General features: G+C 44.9%; 1 protein-coding gene across 1 annotated transcript in view; it reads left to right on the top strand.

Annotated features, from left to right (window-relative positions):
• HUNK (hormonally up-regulated Neu-associated kinase) overlaps positions 1-7,811 on the top strand; it is an 80,627-nt gene extending 72,816 nt beyond the window's left edge. Inside the window, exon 10 of the mRNA XM_069204041.1 lies at positions 4,435-7,811. Coding sequence (XP_069060142.1) covers positions 4,435-5,231 — 797 coding nt within the window. The 3' untranslated portion in view covers positions 5,232-7,811. The remainder of the gene's footprint in view (positions 1-4,434) is intronic.
• The last annotated feature ends 13,275 nt before the right edge of the window (positions 7,812-21,086 follow it).

The raw sequence follows: 21,086 nt of genomic DNA, 5'->3' as shown, positions 1-21,086 counted from the left end.
CGCAAGAGGCAGAAGGCTCTGATCTCAGCTCTACATTTTACAAAATAGTTTAACGAGGTCATCGAGCTTTAGATTCAGTTAAAAATTGGCCACGCCTCTTTCCGGCTCAAACCAAGTGAGAGCGCATCCATAAAAGGAGAATGTGGAGGCATGACGTTCCAGCTGTCAATCACTTCCTCGAATAGTGGGCCTGGTGATATCAGAGGATTTGCCTGCTAGTCCGTTGGTGGCACAAAAGGCCATTGATGTCAATCAGTGGCACCTACGGGTAGCAGTCACTACAACCAATCACTTTAACAGTTTTATAGTTTTAGAAATGTGTAATCCCTCACTGTTTGTGCTCAGTAAAGGGACTATAAAGGTCCCATCTTTGTGGGCAAGGTTCATTGGCACTACTTGCTGTGTTGTCAGTGTGCATCAAAAGCCATGTTGTGCCATTCCTTGCAACTTACGTGATTTTGGTGAAACAACACAGCTGAAATGGACTAATTCTGGAAATATAATGTAGAAACGGAATTCTTAATAGTGATTTCAAGTTTCATCTGAAAGTCAAAGATCAGAACAACAAGTCAACGCATAAAACCACAGCTTATTAATTAATTAATTTAGTTTGCTGTTATGGATAGCGCAGGCATCAGGGCTGCCTGAAGATAAAGAGAAGTTCAGTTAAGGTCATTACATGAGTCCTTAAAATATATCTGGGCCATATTCCAATCTAGACCCGGGCTACGCATATACTAGTGTATACCAGTGCAACATGCAAAAAGAACAAGTTATGGACGGAATGCTGAACAATGTCAACATTCACCCACAGTACAGAGATCTGGGCCTAAATCTATTGTTTTTTTGCTGCCCATGCCATTCCAGTTTGGACCCAGCCATATTCAAATCAGTCTTGACCCTGTTCCCCATGAGAACAGTCCAGCCCGAACTGCCAGGTCAGGTCTTCCCTGGACTGGAAACAAGAATCCTGGGACTGGTTTCGGGGTATCTCCCCTCCTCAGCCAGGCTAGCTTGAATCCAGTGGCATGGGGACCACGTGACCCACGTCTGGGCATATCCTTCCCATTAGGGCGACAATTGCAAAAAGAACAAGTGATGGATGGAATGCTGAACAATGTCAAACATTCACCCCCAGTACAGAGATCTGGGCCTAAATCCATCATTTTTTTTGCTACCCATGCCATTCCAGTTTGGACCCAGCCATATGCAAATCAGTCTTGACCCTGTTCCCCATGGTGTAACGTACCATTAAATAAAATACTTCAACTAAACTATTATTATTAGAACAGTGTGAGCTATTGGCGTAGAGGACAAAGTATAATATGAGTGCTCCGTGCTCTTTCCATTAGAGGAAGGGGCACCAAACCTGCTGGGGCCCCATCCGGTTAAAATGTTAAAATGCCCTGATGTTGCCATTGGCCGGAATGTTACCTTGGGTGCCACAGCACTAGACCCACCACAATTTGTCGCACTTTGATGGAGAGAAAGTTCTAGAAAAAGCATGCGAAATCCCAACATTTCATTAGCTGTCTCAAATGATCCAGGGTTTATTGTGACACATGCAAAGAAATGTTGCTGGTGTGGGAACCAGTCCCTCCTAAATGGTGGGATGGTCATGATTTGATGGATCCTAAAGGCGGGATGGTCATGATTTGATGGATCCTGTCTCTCTGGGCTGAAGGGTTGGCAGCATTCCGGTGGGGTAAGAAAGGCTTCTTCCAAACATTTCTCTGTAGCGCATGGATTCTGAGATGTCTGCATTCCGCTTTGTTTCAGACAGGATCTCACTTTCTCTGAGCTGGAGAGTGCATCCTGCGTATTTGCTAAGTGCTCAGGTCCTCATGACGAAAGGCCTGTAATTCCAAATCGAGCTCCTGTTGCCAGTTATCGGGAATTATGTCTCAGGACCTCTCTGGTTTCCCCCAGTGATTCTGCCTGCTACAAGGTTTAAACTACAGGGGAAAGTCAGGAATTCCTGGGGAGTGAAACCTGAAATGACTAATTGCCTTGTTAATTCCTCATAGGGGGATTCTCACGGTTTAACCTGGAATCCTAGTTAAGTCGCTTCACTCCGGCCCCAGAGTTAGTAGAATTAACATCCATGCAGCATCCAGGGAATTTTTAAGGAGAAGATTTCTGCTTCCTTTATTTTGGTGTAGACTGTTCAGAACTTTAGACAACACCAAAAGCTTCTACATCCGTAAGGAAATTATCTGCTGCAAAAGAAGCAGGTGGAAGTAAAATCAGCAACTTAAGGGGGAGATTGAATTTGGGGATCATTGAACTCAAACCGTGGCCTAAATTTGAAGTTTTTTTTAGCACTTTTAGAGCAACCTGTGACTGTTAACTTCAAGACTTGTTAAAAAATGAAATTGAGATTCCAGAATAGTATTTGGGCAACTGGGAGAATGTAGGGTTTGAATTTCTGTCACTTTTTTTCAAAGTGAACCAGTTAGCCATTAGTCCACATACTCTATGCAATAAATGTGTATGTTCCTCGTACCAGCAAAAACGGCCCAGTGGTTAAATTTGGCAGCTTCAGAGACCTGCTAATAGCTGGAAAGTCAGAGTTACAAATCCTGCTAGGGCAGACAGCTTTCCATTCCTTCGAGTTTAAAAAATATTTGTGCTTCTGATTTTGTTTATGACAACACCAGTAACTTATGACAACACCAGTAACTTACAACACCATGTACCGTCAAAAAACTGCTAGCAAATGCTAAATAAAAACACAAACTTGCATTTGTAATACACTCAGGGGGTCATTCTAAGTCTGGCGGGCGGCGGAGGCCGCCCACCAGACTTCCCCCTCCGAAATACCGCTCCGCGGTCGAAAGACCGCGGAGGGTATTCTAAGTTTTTCCCTGGGCTGGCGGGCGGTCGCCAAAAGACCGCCCGCCAGCCCAGGGAAAAACTCCCTTCCCACGAGGATGCCGGCTCGTAATCGAGCCGGCGGAGTGGGAAGGTGCGACGGGTGCTGTTGCACCCGTCGCGTATTTCACTGTCTGCCAAGCAGACAGTGAAATACTTGTAGGGGTCCTCTTATGGGGGCCCCTGCAGTGCCCATGCCAGTGGCATGGGCACTGCAGGGGCCCCCAGGGGCCCCGCGACCCCCCCTACCGCCATCCGGTTCCCGCCGGGCGGACCGCCGGGAACTGGATGGTGGTAGGGGGGGTCGGAATCCCCTCGGCGGCGCAGCTAGCTGCGCCGCCTTGGAGGATTCAATAGGGCGGCGGTACACTGGCGGGAGACCGCCAGTGTTGCCGGTCTGACCGCGGCTTTACCGCCGGGGACAGAATGCCCTGCGGGGCACCGCCGGCCTGTCGGCGGTGCTCCCGCCGACCCTGGCCCCGGCGGTCTAAGACCGCCGGGGTCAGAATGACCCCCTCAGTGCTCGTCTGTTAAGAAGATTGTGTGACCTCTCAACACATGAAATGCATTTTTGTTTATGTGCCTTGAGTTGATATTGCACCAGGCATTGGACTGGTTCCAACAAGGCATTAAAAGGAATATGAGTGAACTTGCTCCTAGAGCAGACGAGCCTGTGGTGGGAAGTGCCCTGGAGATGGTTCAGAGATGCCACTAGTATCAGTGACTATAGAGAAGCAGAAGATGGAAATATGGGTCATGGTAGCGCAGACCGGTATAGATTTGTATGGTCGTGTTGACACTAAAGAATTAAAAATTGAACTCTAGGCATTTGAACCTATTATCCTAACAGAGGAAGTGCTACCCAATTCTTGATATTTCTGTGTTCTCCCATATATGCTGGAACACAGCAGAACTAGGTGAGCCATAATCAGTTGTGGTTCTGCTGTGCATCTGAAATATCCGAACACTGTTCCTCCCATCATACTTCTGCAATTCAATCCCATCTCTCTTTAGAATATTCTTTAAATGTGTCCTTTGCAACCTCTGTATCGCGTGCCCAGGTACTAAAATGGCTGGTGATGATTTGCCACCATTTGCAACTTCAAATGCTTATGACCATTATTATGCTCCTTTTGCCAGTGTGCATCCTAGTTATCGACCCAGGAATATTGATGGGACCCAATATTGAGGATAAAAGATAAATTCAAGTCTACAGGTAGGTACAGATTTTCTATACCTCACTCCACATACATGGACTTACGCAGTACCTATTTCTTCAAGGTGCTGAGATGTGGAGTTAGGAATAATAAATCTATATTTTTATTTACCTTTCGATATTTTCTCCCTCGATATTCTGTCCTCAGTAATTTTGTACCACGATATTCGGGGGAGGGTGGGGTCTATATTCAATATTGCAATCCTTTTGCCCTGCTGTCCACAAGTCTCTGTGCCCATGCCTGCAAGTTCAGATGCAAATCAGTTACAAAGCAAGAAAAGCAGATGGTATTTCTGTTGCACTCTGCACTGGGTTTCGCTCACATTTGTATCTTTTTTTTCCAGAATCAACGAACAGCTATCTAAGTCCATTCCATGACAACATGACCACCAAGACCGGCTGCGTCACATCCTGCTCCCTGGAATACCTGGAGATTCAACACCCGATTCCGCGGACCCCGAAGATCACGCGGAGCCAAGATTCTGATCTTCAGGAAAACGTCAACCCTGTGTGTCGGCTGAAGGACAATCACCTCATCGTGAACGTGGTGCGCTCGTTCACGTCCGTGGACCGAGATGACCAACTCGAGCCAGTGTCCCCCTCCCACCACTACAGGATTTTGAGCTCCCCGGTGAACTTCTCTCCCAAGCACTCCAGTGAACGGGCACTGTCTCCGGTCTTTCCCACTGGGAGTACAACCCCTGTTAAGGTTTCCGTTCACCTCAGCCAGGCTTCTTTCACATACGAAGACAGGAGCAACCCTTCCAGCCCAGAACCAATGTCCCTCACCCCCACATCTCCCCTGTCTCCTTTCTCCCCTATGTCCCCTTCCTCTCCATTTTCTCCACTTTCTCCATCTTCTCCCTTTTCCTCCGGTTCCCCCAATTCTCCTGTTTCCCCTATATCCCCCTCATCGCCGTCTGGAAATAACAACTATGGGAGCCACTTGGGGAGCCCCAACTGCGTGCGGAGCAGAGGCAGGTTCCCCATGATGGGAATTGGACAGATGTTGAGGAAGAAGAGCCACGTGACCTCTCCCAAGTCGGAGAAGCCTCTGGAAGCTCGAATGCCTCAGCTGCAGCACATGAATCCGGCCTACTTCGCATTCGACACACCAGAGCCCGTGACTGGTGTGTGCTAACTGCCGCGGTCTCTAAGTGCAAAAAGTGATACAGGTTCATACCGTTGCTTGATAGAAAAATGGCGGAGGATCACTCCGCGGGTATCAAGAAACTAATTTTTGGAGGGATACCAGAACAGACCCACACACATTCGGATCCCAAGGCGGCTTGCAAGGAGCCCCAGGGTCTTTCTTTTCACATGCTGGCTGCCTCAGGGTTGCACCAGCATTGTCGGCAGCCAGGATTTGCTAGGCCGCCTCCTACTGACATTTGAGTGGGGAAAGGGACAGGCATGTTGATTGCCGCAGAATACACCTTTCCTGAAGAGTTTGCACAAGGATCTTTCGCAAATGGCTGTTTTTCAAACTGAGCGCTGAAATAGGACCATTTTGTACAAAGCTGTGAAATGGAGTGGAGTTGCGAGGCATTTGAATGGTGTTTGGCCGGTACAGAGATGAAGCACATTTAGACCGCCTTAGCCTCTTTTAGAGAAAACACATTATGGAATCAACCAGCAAAGCAACTGTTATTTTGACTCCCATATTTGTAATTGACTGGACTTTTGCATTTGGGGGACACACATCAAACTCGTGCTTTGATTTAGAGTATCGCAGCTAACATACTCCGGGCAAGTGTAATAAGGGGACCATTGGCTGTGGCGAGGTGGACAATCGGCGGTTAAGCAGTGTGTACAGAAAATCAGCTGTAAGGTGGAGAAAGCAGAGGGATGGAGGCGGCATTGATGGACGGACGCTTTGACAGCGAACATGAATCGCCAATGTCCATCACGAGCTTAGACATCCCTCTTGAAGGACTGCGTTTCTCCAGAAGTCGTGCTGTAATATTGTCAAGACTGTCTCTCTGTTGTACGATCCTTAAGAATGGAACATGCAGTGGTAGTCGTTTCATGAAAGAGTACACATCTTATTGTTTTTAATCATTTGGCAGCAGCAGACATAGCCTGTTGCACACAAGAGTTTGCTAGAAAGATTGTTCTGATCAGAAGCCAATTTCATCTGTTCAATGTGAAAACATTTTTTATTCCACCTTGTATTGCAGGTGTGCTCTGTTCAAGAAGCTGTAAGATGAGTGTTACCGGCTGTTTTCTAATGTCCGCCATAGAGCGTGACCAGCATGGGAGTCTGGGAAAGTGTTCTTGTCTTGGTAAGAGGACAGGCCGGGGGACAGCTTTACATGGACACGGATATAAATTTAACAAGCTGCTCAGCTCATTAATGATGACAGTTGGGGCAAGATGCTGTCCATATCCTCTTAATTTCTCTTCCCCCAGCACAGTCCCATCAACATGAGGGTGACTCACACCTAGAGAAAAAGATACCTGCACTAGACCTTTAAAACAAAAGACGTTTCAAAAAGTTGATGGTCACTTCTGGCCAAGTACAACTTGTTACAGGTGATCACACCCAGTGAGAGCCCCACTGCGCGTGACTTGACACTTTTTGAAAAATTGCTTCCTCCCGGACATTGACCAGATATTTTGGAACATCCATGTGGAACTTACAGATTTCTGGTAGGAAGTATATTACTGGTGTTACCCGACTTATAGTGTCCTATTAAAACGCCATATATCTGTTAATCACACTCACCTGAACAAGTGGCTGTTAGCACGAGAACAGACTTTATCTACCACTGGAGTAGTCACTGTTGTAAATGGAATGGATGTGGATTTGGAGCCACTCCAATGCCCTAGTCCACATGAAAGGGACAAAACTGCACGTAGATTTCCAGGGACGTAATACATAAATATTTAGTTTATTACTGGAAAAAGTATAATGGCAAACTGCACAGCATGCAATAAAGACAGAAAAATCCATTACACTAAACCCCCCTACAGGGACCAGCGTTTCACATTTAACAAAGTGTTCGGAAGCTGTAGCTCTCCTCGTCTGCTTTGCAAAATTAAACATTGCTGCAGTATTAGGAAAATTGTAGCCAACTCTTTTCTTTGTGGGAAACAAATTGTTGCCGGTTTTAACTGTAGTTGGTCAAAACCAAAGATTATTTTCTTTGTTGTCTGTGTTTCTGTACACAGCAGTGTTCATCGTTGTGTGTTCACAGCATCACCCAGTTGAGTGTCCAGTTATTTGGAATTGCGCATTCACAGCTTGCTGTTGCTCCCAGTTAGACGTGCTTACTAGCGTTTGGTACAGAACATTGCTTATTGGATCATGACCAGGTGCCACCTGTTGCAAGGGTGGCCCCCACCTAGGGTGGTTGTCATAGTGGCTGTGGAGCTGGCATTGTCAAATACAGCCGTCAACTTTCTGTTTGTTCGTAACTTGTGTGCCTGTACGCTGTGAAAGCTCAAAGTCACATTTTTGCCAAACTTTTCTAGCTATCCTAAAAGTTCACGGATTGTACAGTGTATTTCGTGTTTGTTCGTAATGCGTGTGGCCGGACCAGCCTGCTTACCAAACCGCGCATGCCTCTGGCATAACAGCAGATTCTTGTGTATACTTCATTGTGTTGCAAATAGTAACTTGAATTATGAACTCAGGTTTATTTGAAACTTTTTGAAAGCTGGGGGAAATTTGGAGCTGCATTTTTGTGCAAAAACAATAAATGTATGTAAGTATCTTAAACAAAACAGATTTGTGCCATTTCTTTAGAGTTCTAGATTGCATTGTTCACCTCCACCATATGCACTTAAAGAGTTTACGGGCTCTACCATGTTGATTTCATTTTTTTTAACTGAGAAATAGAATCAGTTAATTTATAACACTTCTAATTGCATCTTTTCAAAATTGCAGTCTGCTCCATTACAATAAATGATGTGCTATATTACTGTGAAAAGCAACAGCTTGCGTTTTTCTATCATAAAGATAGGCTAAAAATAACCTTTAACACTAGAAACAGTTATAATTATAGGACATAACCCTGTATCCTTGACCCCATAACTTACCCGCTTTTCCTTATATCACAGACTCTGTACCCTTAAACATATAAACTTGAAGTTTAACTTCTAACATGCATAGACGTAACCCATAATACCTTTGTGTACCCTTTACCACTACTCATAAACCTTACACAGTCAATTCACAACCTCTAATTGCTACACTATAAAAAGTAATCCTTAACCATGTGTCCATAGCCTTACGCCCCAAAACCTAACCTTATATTGTTCACCTTTACCACATATCTGTATACCCGTAACCCTGTGCACTAAAACTCGTATGTACCAGTACTCTTTAACCTAAAATCTCTGTACCCGTAACCTGTATAACACAAAAGCTTAAACATACCCCCCAATGCCTTAGCGCTGTCTTTTAACCCTATACCCCTAATTCAGTACCTATAACCCATATTACTTTAACCCACATACGCGAACCCAAAAATCCTGATTCTTAACCCATGCGCTTCAAACACTCAACCTAATCCTCTAAACCTTAAATTCATATCCTTCATCCATAGCTCCTAATCGCTCCAAAACTGTCCTTACTTCAACATATTTTGGAAACAAACACTTGAGGATGTGTTCATTTTTCGATGTGTAAATGTTTAGAACTAATAATAAGGACATTTTATTTTCAGAATCTTTTTTTGAGGTTTTGAGGCAACACGAAGTAATGAGCAACCAGTATAAGCATTTTATACCACAGACAAATGTTGCTGTTTCAAGTAGATATCATATGCATTGTGATCTGAGCCAACAACTGGCCCACTGTAAACCCCATCTTGCCACAACTGTAAGGCTTCAACCACTCAGTTTGTAATGTAGAGAGTAACTGTGGGGCCAGAGGTATCATCCCCATTTGCAAGCTACGGAAGTGCAGTTTGCACTCTGACTGGTTTGCGAATGGGAATGCAACTTGCAAGCCACCTATATACTAATACACTGCAATGCAAATAGTCCATTTGCAGGGGATCACAAAACGATTGTCTAATGAATGTCAATTAGGGAGGCGGCAGTTTGAAACCCCCTGTGATTGACTGTAAGTGCAGGAGGAATGGAAACCTGCAAAAGACAATAGACCTCTGACCCTGTATTGCTTTCCCAAATGGGAAACATCTATTTTGTAAAAACAGCTCTTGTTGTCTAAAGAAAACGTTGTTGCTTAAAAAATAATAATTTACCTCACGGGAAAACACTGGGGAGACCAGGCTCTGGTCCCCTGGATCCAGTGCGCCTTTAAAAAAAAATTATGTTTCTCATTCAAGAAAACACCAGGAGGACCTGTCTCCCACGGCCTGCTCCCACCAAGGCTTCTGACAGCATTTACAAAGTGGAAGGTGTCCCAAAGAGACACCCTGCCTAATGCCAATTAATTACCACCTTTTTTGACTTGTCAGTTACTGATCCATGGTTGTTGATGGAAACCACTCATACATACCATTGCAACTAGCACCCGTTTCAAGCCTCTTTCCAACTGCAAGTTAAAACAGATAAAAAAAAACATTCTTTAAGTAAGAAAGGTTATTCTGTGTCACAAAATGGGATTAGTACATTGAAGAAAGCTCTTTTGTGGTCACAGATGAGGTCTGAAAGATGCTCTTAGTCAACTGGCAACCCTACTGTAATGGTCAACCTCTCCCTCGATACCAGTGCTATTAGGCTGAAGACTTTATTTGGATCCAACTCTGATGGTGTTCGGGATATGCAGAATGTTCCCCATACCCCTGATGATGATGCTGACGCAGGCAACCTGCTCCTCCCCACTAAACTAATGACGATCTCTACCTGGATTTACAGAGTTACAGTGATCTAGATACATCTGTAGAAACTGAGCTAGGCCTGTCACCTGGCCCACCAACAGAACAACAGACAAAACTCCTTTTTCTCAGTAGTTGTGCAAAGGGCAGCAGAAGTGCCTGATTTACAGTTGTCTTCCGTGGAAACCAAGGCAGATTTGATAATTGAGATCCCTCAAACAGCAGTAACATATTCAAATTCACTACTGCAATTCAACAAGGTTCCTCTAGACACCTTTGTGGCCCTGTGGTCCAAGCCATGCTTGGGCCCTCCAGTTAGTTAACCTGTTGCCAGGTTACATAGGTTGGTTCGCTGTGATCCTGATGTTCTGGCAAGGCACCCTGCCTCAAATCCTAGTGGCACGGTCTTCAACAAGTAAAGTCACTGCATTGATGCCTTCGGAAAGAGGTTGTTCTCTTCTGCCAGTTTGGTCTTTAGACCCTTGAACACAGTGTGCCTTCTGGGTAGGTGCACCTATGCATTATAGGATATGGCCAGCAAAATCTTGCTGACTGTCCTGGAAGACCTCAGGGACTCCCTGGCCCAAACAATATATGATGGCCAGGATGTGGCAATGTGTCTTGTGTGCTGGGTTGGACACCTTGGATTATGTAGGTAGAGCTACTGACATCCTTGTAGGGCTTAGAAGGCACCCCTGAATGCAACCAAACAGATTTTCAGGGTATGTAAGCATCTGTTATGGACATGCCTTCTGACGTTTGTTTCGGGAGAAGACTGATTTGGTACTCAAACAGTTTAAGGACAGTTGTGCCAAGGCGAGATCCCTCAGGCTCTTGTCTCCTTCCAGGTAGTCCCACCAAGAATACAGGAATATTAGGAGTTTTTCCAAGGGGATAGCCAACAGACAACCTCAGCCTTTCCACCTGTGCAGCAGCAGTAGGCCTAATCCTTCTGGGGCAGAGATCATGGCCTAGGCCATTCACACCAATAAGGATTGCTCTCCTCATCATTTTTCTTTGCTGCTGCGGTGACTGCCAAGCAGCTTTAAGTTGTTCTCACAACCCCATCCTCAGCTGGCAGGAGGTAGGATACAACATTTCCTCTTTGTCACAATGGACAGATGGATCTTACAAATCATTCAAAGAGGCTAGGTCCTGCCTTTCATTTCTTCCTTGCCCCGCCACCCCCAACATCCGAGCAACTATTAGACCATTCTGCAGTCTTGCTGCAATAAGTTGACCTTCTGCTGCCCCAGTGTGCCATGGAGCAGGTGCAGACTTTGGAGATAGGGGAAGTCTGGAATTTGTGCTACTTCCTTGTATCGAAGAAGGACGGAGGACTCAGGCCTTCACTGGACCCCTTTCCACTGAATGCCTTTCTGCATAACAACACATTCTAGATGCTAACCCTACCCCAGACTATTTCTGCTCTGGACCAAGGAGACTGGGCGATGTACTTGGACTATGAGGATGTGTATTTTCATATACCTATCCTACAGTGCTAGTGAAATCTTTCCTTTGTGCTGAATTCAACAGCTGCCGAGCCAGGGCTTAGATAAATACAGCAGAGCCTCCTGCTCCAGGCAGAGGCTTCCCACTGGGCTGTCAAGGCCACTTCCAAATTGCTGTGCTCCTCTTCAGGCTTCAGCACTTTGATGTTCACAAAAGAGATGGTGGTGGTGGCTGTCCCATCTTTAAAGGTTGAGGACACATGTGTTTCTATACCTTAATGACCAGCTGCTGAAGCTGGGCCTACCATAGTCATTTGTAGACACCTCTGAATACCAATCAAAAACTGGCTTCTTTGGAGTTTTCCATCAATGAGCTGAATTTCTAACCTAGCCCCATGAGAGTGGACTCCCTTCATTGGTGCTGTCCTGAACAAGGGTGCGTGCAAGGCCGGTCCACCACCGAAGTGAGTCTGAAACATTCAGGATAAGATCTCGGTGTCTCAGGGTTAATCCTGGGTCTAGGTGAGGACATCTCTGAAGCCTCTTTGTTTCCTAGCCTCATGAATTCTGGTCATCCCACACAGCAGGTGGCATATGCTGACCGTGCACTGGAATCGCATTTTCCGTGGGCCCAGCATCAGAGCTACCTTTCCAACTCCATACAGATATCTCAGGAGATGGCTTCAGATATTCTGTGGTGGCGGGCAAATGCCAGCTTATCCTGTGGTGGGTCACTCTTTCACCCCGCCTCAAACTTCACAGTTTTGACTGACACTCCACAGTTTGGGGGTGCAGAGATCACCTGGGGGAGGAGGGTATTGGAGACCTCTGATCTCAGGCAGAGAGCCAGTTCCACGTCAGACTTATGTAGCTGTGGGCAATCTGTCTGGCCTTGAAAGTCTTCCTGCCATTCATCAAGGGGAGCCTGGTGCAAGCAGCACATAGTGGGGTACAGAGTTCAGTGACAGGAGGCCCTACTCCCACGGTTGTGACTGCACCAGCAGAACATCTTTCTGGTAGTTAACCATCTGGGAGGGTCTCTAAATGTCTGAGCAGAATTTGGTTGGAGGATCATGAGTGGAATATCCTCCCCATGGTGGCAAGGGACATCTTTGATCAGTGGGTATGCCATGTTTGTTAGCCAGAATTGCGAATGCACAGTGTCAACTCTACTGCACACTGGAGTTTCCTTCAGGAAAGTCACTAGAAGATGCTTTCTAACTGCAGTGGGACACAGGCCTCTTGTATGTATTCCTGCCACTGCCTCCCCTTCCTGGTATTCTGATGAAAGTCAGGGCAGACCAGGCCAAAGTCATCTTAATAGACCCCGACTGGGTCAGTAGCATATGGTACAGAGAGATTCTTAGTACAAGTATTAGGCCAAGCGGGCAAAATGGCCCTCCTGTCAAACCTGGCTGTCATGGAAGTAGTGTTTCAGGAGGCACTGCCCACATCACAGTCTGGCAGATATCCAGAACTTGCACCCTGCTTTACCAATGCCACCATAAATATATTTCCCCTTTTGTCTTGCAAACGTTTCTGGTCTGAGTCCACTCCTCAGACCCTCCTCCTTTGGAATGTACCGCTGTGGTATCTATTCTTAGGGAGAGGAATCTGCAGGTAGAAGTATCCATCAGAAGACAAATTACTTACTTTTGGTACTGCTGTTTCTTGTTTCTTGTGTGTACTCTGGATTCCTCACTTCCCTCCCAACTCCTGTTTCTGTGGTTTGGAATCATGGACATCATAATTAGGTTCTTTGGCCCATATTTATACTTTTTGACGTAAACCAGCGCCAACGCTGGTTTGCGTCAAAAAAGTTACTGCCGGCTAACGCCATTCCAACGCGCCAGGCGGGTGCCTTATTTCTGGATTGACGTTAGCAGGCGCTGCGGCCTGGTTAGAGTAAAAACAAATTACTCTAACCGGGCAACGCAGATGTAGGGAAGAATGGGGGTTGTGGGTCAAAAAATGGAGCAAGTCAGGTTAGAGTAAAAAATCATGGCTCTAACCAGACTTGCAACGTTTTTTGATGCACAACCCCCATTGAAATGACTCCTGTCTTAGGAAAGATAGGAGTCATGCCCCCCTGCCCAGTGGCCATGCACAGGGGACTTATGTCCCCTGGGCATGGTTATTGGGCACAGTGGCATTTAGGGGGGCCCAAGTTAGGCCCCCCTATTCCACTTAAAAAACAAAAAATATACTGCTACTTACCTGGGATGGGTCCCCCCATCCTTGGGTGTCCTCCAGGGGTGGGCGAGGGTGGCAGGGGGTGTCCCTGGGGGCAGGGAAGGGCACCTGTGGACTGCTTCTATGGTCAGAGACCATGGAAATGAGCCCACAGGTCCCTTAACGCCTGCCCTCACCCAGGCGTTAAAAAACTGCGCAAATCAGGCTGGGCGCCATTTTTTAAGGCCCGCCCCCTCCTGTGTGTCAAAATGACGCAGGAGTATAAATAAGGCACACATGCCTTAAAGTCATTTTTTGGACGGGAACACCTACCTTGCATGTCATTAACGCAACGCAGTTTCACGCATTCAGAAAATGACGTACACTGCTGAACTTTGACGTACGCGGGGTCGGGCATCAAAGTATAAATATGGTTTGCACCGAATTTGCGGCAACATTTTTGACCCAAATTCAGTGCAAACAGAGTATAAATATGCCCCTAAGTGTGGATTTAGCATACTTCCACCTGCAATTTTTTTTGTAGTGCTGAATGGAGTGTGGAAGGAGAATGATTAAATAACTGATGTCAGCACACAAGGATGACACTTATATGCTGTTCCACACCCGCAATTCTGGGACAGAATGGAGTCCGCAAGGAGCCACATGGCACCACCTAGTAGCACTCAAGTTAACTGCCCAGAAAATTGTCCAGATCCAGTCTGGTGCCTAAGAATATTCTTAAGGTGAGAGATCTGCATTCAGCTAGCGTACCCCCCCCAGAAAGAACTTTAAGGAATATTAGTAACTTATTCTTGGTGACCGCAAAAGGGCTTTGTACATCTGGCTTCTTTTAATGCACATACATCCAACCAGACAGACACAGTTGTACATTCAACAAAAGAAGTGCAATCACATGAGTGTCCAAGAGAAAACAGAGTTTTGCCCCAAACAGTCTTTTGATCACTCCCAAGCCTTCGAAGATCCAGTCGACCAACATCCATTCTCTCTCCCATACGGTTCTGCCACAGCTTTAGCACATGCCTCAGAAGGATGCCACATGCTCCCCTTCTTTTCCAAGATCATCATCTATACCAGCCTTCGCCCCACCTTTTAGCCATTGGTGCTACCCAACACAGTAGTCTCTACAACGTCCCACTGTTATTCCTCCATCTTTCTTCTCATCCACACAGGACATACCACCATGATTGTCATCACCAAGGCAACCCCTTCCTTTGCTTTCGATGCACAGTGGACCAAGTACTGCCCCTCATGTTTTGTTATACTTTATAACAGCTGGTCCATGGGTTCTCTTTAAAAACATCTCAATTCGCTGTCTTCATGCTAATGCTAAGACTCACCTCAATTGTGCCGACTTCAGCTATCCCTTCCTGGTGTCAAACCTACAATTTATTTGCAAGTTCTTAAAACGTTTCCACTCAACAGGTGCATGAAATACCTTCCTACACAGACTTCTTGGACAGCTGATCAGGCATCCACCGCTCCAATGAGGATTCTTTTTTAATCCCTGATTAACCCCTCCTCTTCCATTCATCCTCCTCAGACTCTTTGCTACTTTCGATACTATTGACATAATCATTGACATAATCATTCTTCAAGACCTGAACAACAGAATGAGTTCAACAGGTGAACCACTGCGCTGATGAATCAACAGAAATCTGTGGGTAATCCATTGCACCCACTGAATCCTCAAACATACCCCGCCACCCCACCCCCAAACATACCCCTCACTCCCCCTCCAAGAAACAGTCATATTTATTTTCCTCTTCAGTGCCTGCACCTTATATCTTCTAAGGGATTTAAGCCCCTTTAGTTTCCGGGGTACATATGATAACTTCTCCTTTTCCAAATGAATGTCGCTAAAAAAATAAATGATCTAACATCACGCCTGATCTCCATTCTTTGGCAGGTCTCTAGCTTTAAGTGTGTTAAGGAAAAGACAGAATTCATAATCACTCTCTGCTTCAAATTAAAGTGCTGGGCACCACCTTTTCACATTTCTCCCGCGCTCCACCAACCTGCCTCCAGGCTGAGTCTTCTGGGAGTCACAGTTCATGCTAATTTGTGTGCAAATGTATGTGCACATCCTAGAAGGCATCTCACCAGATTTGCCCTGCATACAAATATCACCCAGGAGTAGAGACAGCTCAGATCTAAGAAAAATAGCTAAAAATCTGACAGAATTTCTTTTTTTTTTTAAGTCCAAATATGCAGAGAATTTTTCAACGTCTACTTAAAGGAAAGCGAAAAATACACTCTGATTTGTCAATTTAATGTCTAGTATAAGAAAAAAGTCTACACATAATTGCCTTCACTATATGCATTTACGTTCCATATTGTAAATTAGTTAGAAGTTCAAATGATCACAGTTTTTCCCATTAACACGCTATGATTAACCCTGCACTTTGTCTTTAATTACTTTCTGTATTTATAACCTAATTTATTACAGTTGTGTAAACATTTGTATACTACAGTATACTCATTTTACACTTACCAGTATGTGTATATAATTCATAGACATGCTGTTAGAAAAACAAAAGCACACCTGTCTTGAAAATGTTTGCCCTTTGTAATAAATGTTGCATTACCTTTTAACTATAATTTAAACTTCCCAAACAATTTCTGTGCTTTTTTGGAAATTATGCATTAAGGAGATGGTTCCCTGTCTTTAACTTCATCCTCAAAGAAAGTAAGGTAATGATTTATTTACAAGGTTAATTTGGGTTTTGGAAAATAAATCTGAAAGACATTTATCTGTGTCTTTCAATAGACAGCGAAGCACAAGACACGCTCTAACTTGCTCAGAAAAATGAGAAGTTTTCAAGCAGATCAGAGATGCAAAATTTAATGGAGATTTTAAACAGATTGTCGAATGTCACTTCCAGCTGCAGTCTGTCACAGACCGTTCCTTTTTGACAGGCGCATTGCTGATGATGGAATGTTGGAGAAGGTTTATGGGGTATGCTTTAAACAGTAATAAGAATTGTCAAAGCCAATAGGATGCGACTTTTGATTTTGCCAGTACAGACCTGTTGCTTTTGCCAATGTTTTTTGAAGATGTTAAAGAAAAAAAAGTGCAATCGTGTATGCATGCATGCATCATCACACTATAGACGTCCAGTGTGATGAAATACACGCACTCGTGTAATCGAGGATGCATTTAACAGTGGGGGCTGAGGACCTTTGAAAGTCGTGGGGCACACAAAAGTTAACTCGTTTTATAAAGGACGGATATGCTTAAATGTGTATTGCCGAGGTGACTAGGGCTCGTTCTACGTATAAAGAATGTGACCTGATCACCTATACAATACGAATTTAATTTTGCAGCTCATTGGGAGTACTGCTGTAAATAAACATAAATAAACAATCTTATCTTGATGATCTGACCCCCCGCCTCTTGCTGTCTGGCAATGTGCATGCTGGGCAATAGCCTCCCAACCAATCCAAGCACTGCTCTCATGCCGCTAATAATACTAATAATGAGAGCAGTGCCAGGATTGGCGATTGTGCTGTGTCTGCTCTTCCAGCTCCCAGGTAGAAGTGACTGTGGAATCCTGAACTACGTTTGTGAGGCTGGCCACAGCAAAAACACCAGCCAATCTGACATGCGCAGTTAACATGCTGGGAGAGAGTGAGTTCAGGAGCCCTGCCCCTACCCTAAATGAATCAAGTGAATGGTGGTATTTAGTCTGTCTGAGGTGTAGTGGCTCGCAGTGGGGGCCAAATGCCCCCACGCTCCTATGGATGAACCACTGCTGGCATTTAGTGTTCCAAGGTGATGATCACCAATTTGTGTAGTGGTAAAGAAAAAAAAAATGTGTGAAAGATTGTGTTCCCAAAATGCTGTGCCTGGCAGCAAGTTTCTGCTGCAGAGCCGTACACAAAAAAGAAATACAAAAAAAAAAAAAATATATGTGACTAGGAAGGGCATGAGAGTAATGGTGGAGTGGATTAGGGGAAAAGTAAGTGCAGCTGAGCCGCAAGATTGACATGCAACAAGGCGGAGGATCTAAGGAAGAATTTAGAGGCTGAAATAAAAAAAAATGATAAGAGAGCGAAGTGGGATGGGAAGGGCGAGAGACGAAAGGGACCAGGTTAGGGGACGGTGATGGCAACATGGAGAGCTCAAGTGGGCAGGAATGTGAAGGGGATATTAGCACCCAGGGGAGAGAGGAAGAAAACATAGACTGTTCCATAAAGTTCTAAAGGCAAGATGAATAAGCAGTTACCTGATGGTGAGTAGTGGAATGGTACAACTCATCCAATCAAAAGTATAATAAAGAAGCTATGCTCCAAGGGAGGGACAAACAAGAAGAGGAAGGAATGCCATAGAATAAGAGGCATGAAAATGAGACTCACAAGAATGCCAACCAATACCAATCTGTGGACTGAATCAGAGCCCACTGTAAGTGCTGATATTAAAAATCAGCAGAAAGAGTTGGATTCTGTGAATGCCGGCAGAGCAGATTTGGACGGTTTCATCATGAGCCAGAACTGGCCAACCAAATGCTGCTCCGCCTAGGAAGTAAACATATTAAGGTATACAAAATGTATAGGTGGAATGCTTGAATTAATGTCTGCCACTGGTAATTTCTCAGGCCACATACCAGTCCATCATTATTTTGCACACCAGACCACCTTAGTTTGGACCCTACTCCAGTGGGAACAAGTTAGTCTGAACTGCAACTTGGTTAGCCCTCAGAAAAGGTTCATCAGCCCGGTATAGCTTGATTCCAGTGATGTAGTATGCGTGGGACCCATGTCTGAGCATACCCGTCCCACTTAGTATTACATGCCAAATTATACAAAAAGTGATGGCTGGATTGCTTGAAGTAATTTTAGCCACTGGTAATTACTCGGGCCGCACCGCAGTCCATCGTTATTTTGCACACTATGCCACCTCAGTTGAGACCTAGCTATATGCAAATTAGTCTTGACTGTGCTCCAATGGGAACAGTCCAGTCTGGACTGCCAACCCCAGTCCTCCCTGAACAAGCACACAAGCAGCCCAAGATCAGTTTAGCTTTTGTTAAGGGCCCATCAGTTCAGTATTGCTTGAGTTTAGTGCCACAGTGTACTGAATTGTACAAAAAGTGATGGAGGAAAGCCTTGAATTAATCTCAACCACTAATATTTACTCTGGTCACGTCCCAGTCCATTGTATACAATGACACATCAGTTTGGACCCAACTATATGCAAATAAGTCTTAACCCTGCTCCAATGGGAACAGTCCAACAAAGGATTGGATTGGGATGATCCAAGTGATTTTCACCTTGTTGTTGCAGTTGACCTAGGAAATAAAACAAGCATTGTTAAATCTAGTAGGTCTAGCGTAGATAACTGTGCAATCTTCTTTTATTTATGTTTTTTGCAAGCAAATGCATTCTAAATGAAACTAACAAAATAAATAAGTAAACACTAAATACAAAAATGAATGGAGAAATTGACCCCTACTCTCCCGCAGTCCCATCATTGAAGCATACTACTTTTTACGCAGCTGTGCGCTTGTGATCAGCAAAATTCTGACACCATTTACTTACAGTGGAAGAACCAATCACTGAAGTGGGCTGACCAATTGCCAAATGCAGCATGCAGTACTGGGCAGAACCAAAACCAGAATAATATTTTAACAGTCCAATGCCCTGATTGTATATAAGTATTTTTTAATATATGAGTCAGGTGAAACAGCTGCAGCTGTCTCTAGGCTAGACCCCAGAATGACTAAGACTAGATGCCTGCCATGTAAGAATGACTGACATAATTTCAGAACTGGATGGTCATGGAAAGATACTGTTCCAGATACAAACACGAGACTGTCGCTGTGTGTGCCTATCCTGGGCTTTCTCGCCCAATGACACAACTACGAAGTGTCAATATCCAGAAAGAAAACCTACATGGAATGCAATGGCAATTGAAAAAGAATACCAAAATGGGTGAATTGTCTAAAGGACCTACGTTGCTAGGCCTCGACAGTAGCTTTTTCTGTTTGAGGTAGCATACCTCCTGACTGCGCCCTAAGCTGTGAAGAACCATATATTCTGGAACATGAGCACGATCCAGATCTTATAAAGAAGCAGCATCACATGGTACAGGACAGAGCTAAAGTATTGGCTTCTTTCATTCACCACATTGTAAATCCCGACTACTGAGCCAGAGAGCCGCCTGACTTCAACCAATGAGCTAAACCACATCCTCAGAGGTCTAAGAAACTGTACTGGTATGCTATGCCAGGCTCCTAAAGCAAGGGCTCCACCCAGAAGCTGGCTGGGAATGGCTTACCCCTGTAGGCCCCCGTCCTGTAACCCTACAGGTAAACCCTGTAGGTTCCAGGCAGTTCACCTACATACACCCTCAGTGAGGAAGCTTCCTACTCTACACCTAGTCCTTGCTAGCATTCCAAGAGGTCTTTTCCCTGATGACCATGGGAAGGGGTTTATATGACTAGGTGATGCTGAGAATGGGAAAAAAGACACAACCTGTGAGACTGTCCAAGCAATGCCTGTTCCTCTTCCAACCTATGCCAGGAGGCTTCATACATTCATCCTCTGGCTCCAGCTACAACCCAGGAGTCTAATAGGGTGGATCCGCCCTACTAGGCACTCATCTTCTATCATGTAGCAGACTAGGATAGATCAAGTTCTGTTGCTGTTCCAGGCCCCTGCTATGATAAAAACCGACACAGGGTACCAAAACCGCAGCATCCTGTGCTGGCTTGTAGCTAAACATCTAAATCTCTGAGCAACAGCATGTCCTGCAGCAGCAGGCATAGCAGCTTACACAAAACAGCCTAGTGAACCGCATACACATTTTGTAGCCCCCCCACAAGAGGAGGAATTCTGTTATTCCCGCCTTACCAAGTTTCATGGCCACTCCAGGCTTCACACGCCATAGTCTGTAGGGCCATCAATGTCTCATGACATCCCTAGTTATCACAGTGGATTACACCAAGATGGTTCACAGCACATACACTCACATGCAGAGGGCACAACACCCTCAAGCGCCTACCAGACACCCTACCAACATAGGTCATTACCAGCCTAAAGCACTAAGCCCAGAACACCACTCCATCTTCGCTCAAAGTTATACCATCCATATACTTAGAGACATCAACCTTAGAGATGTGCCATATGAAAATTGACCTGAATGCTCCTGCAGGGCAAAAGCTGAGAATCATCTTAGATTGCTTCTTCGTTTTGCAGGGCTTCTTATAGGGACCCTAGCCATGCAGCACATATAGGTCACCAACAAAAATCCCATTGAAGTTTTTTTAATTTTTTTATTTATTTAAGATTTCAAATACAACTAACATACTTAGGTAGTTCTAATGCGACACATTTGCAGCGCGGCTCCTCTGAACCAAGAAATACAATGACACTCGCAATTCAGCATGATAGTGATTCTCATGTTATAGGATATGACAGAGGTACTAGAGAATATGTTCCAGGCAAATAGGAGTACACATTATAGCATAGCATAACAGTTTTGTTCTCATAATTACTGTTGCATAGCATCCAATAAGAATATGCCTATCGAGACTCCTGTATCTTCCAAACTTCTACTGA

Source organism: Pleurodeles waltl, chromosome 8 (genome assembly GCF_031143425.1).
Source record: "Pleurodeles waltl isolate 20211129_DDA chromosome 8, aPleWal1.hap1.20221129, whole genome shotgun sequence".
NCBI classification, from domain to species: domain Eukaryota; kingdom Metazoa; phylum Chordata; class Amphibia; order Caudata; family Salamandridae; genus Pleurodeles; species Pleurodeles waltl.
The sequence above is the reverse complement of the archived record's forward strand: the minus strand, read 5'-3'. Positions and strand labels throughout refer to the sequence as shown.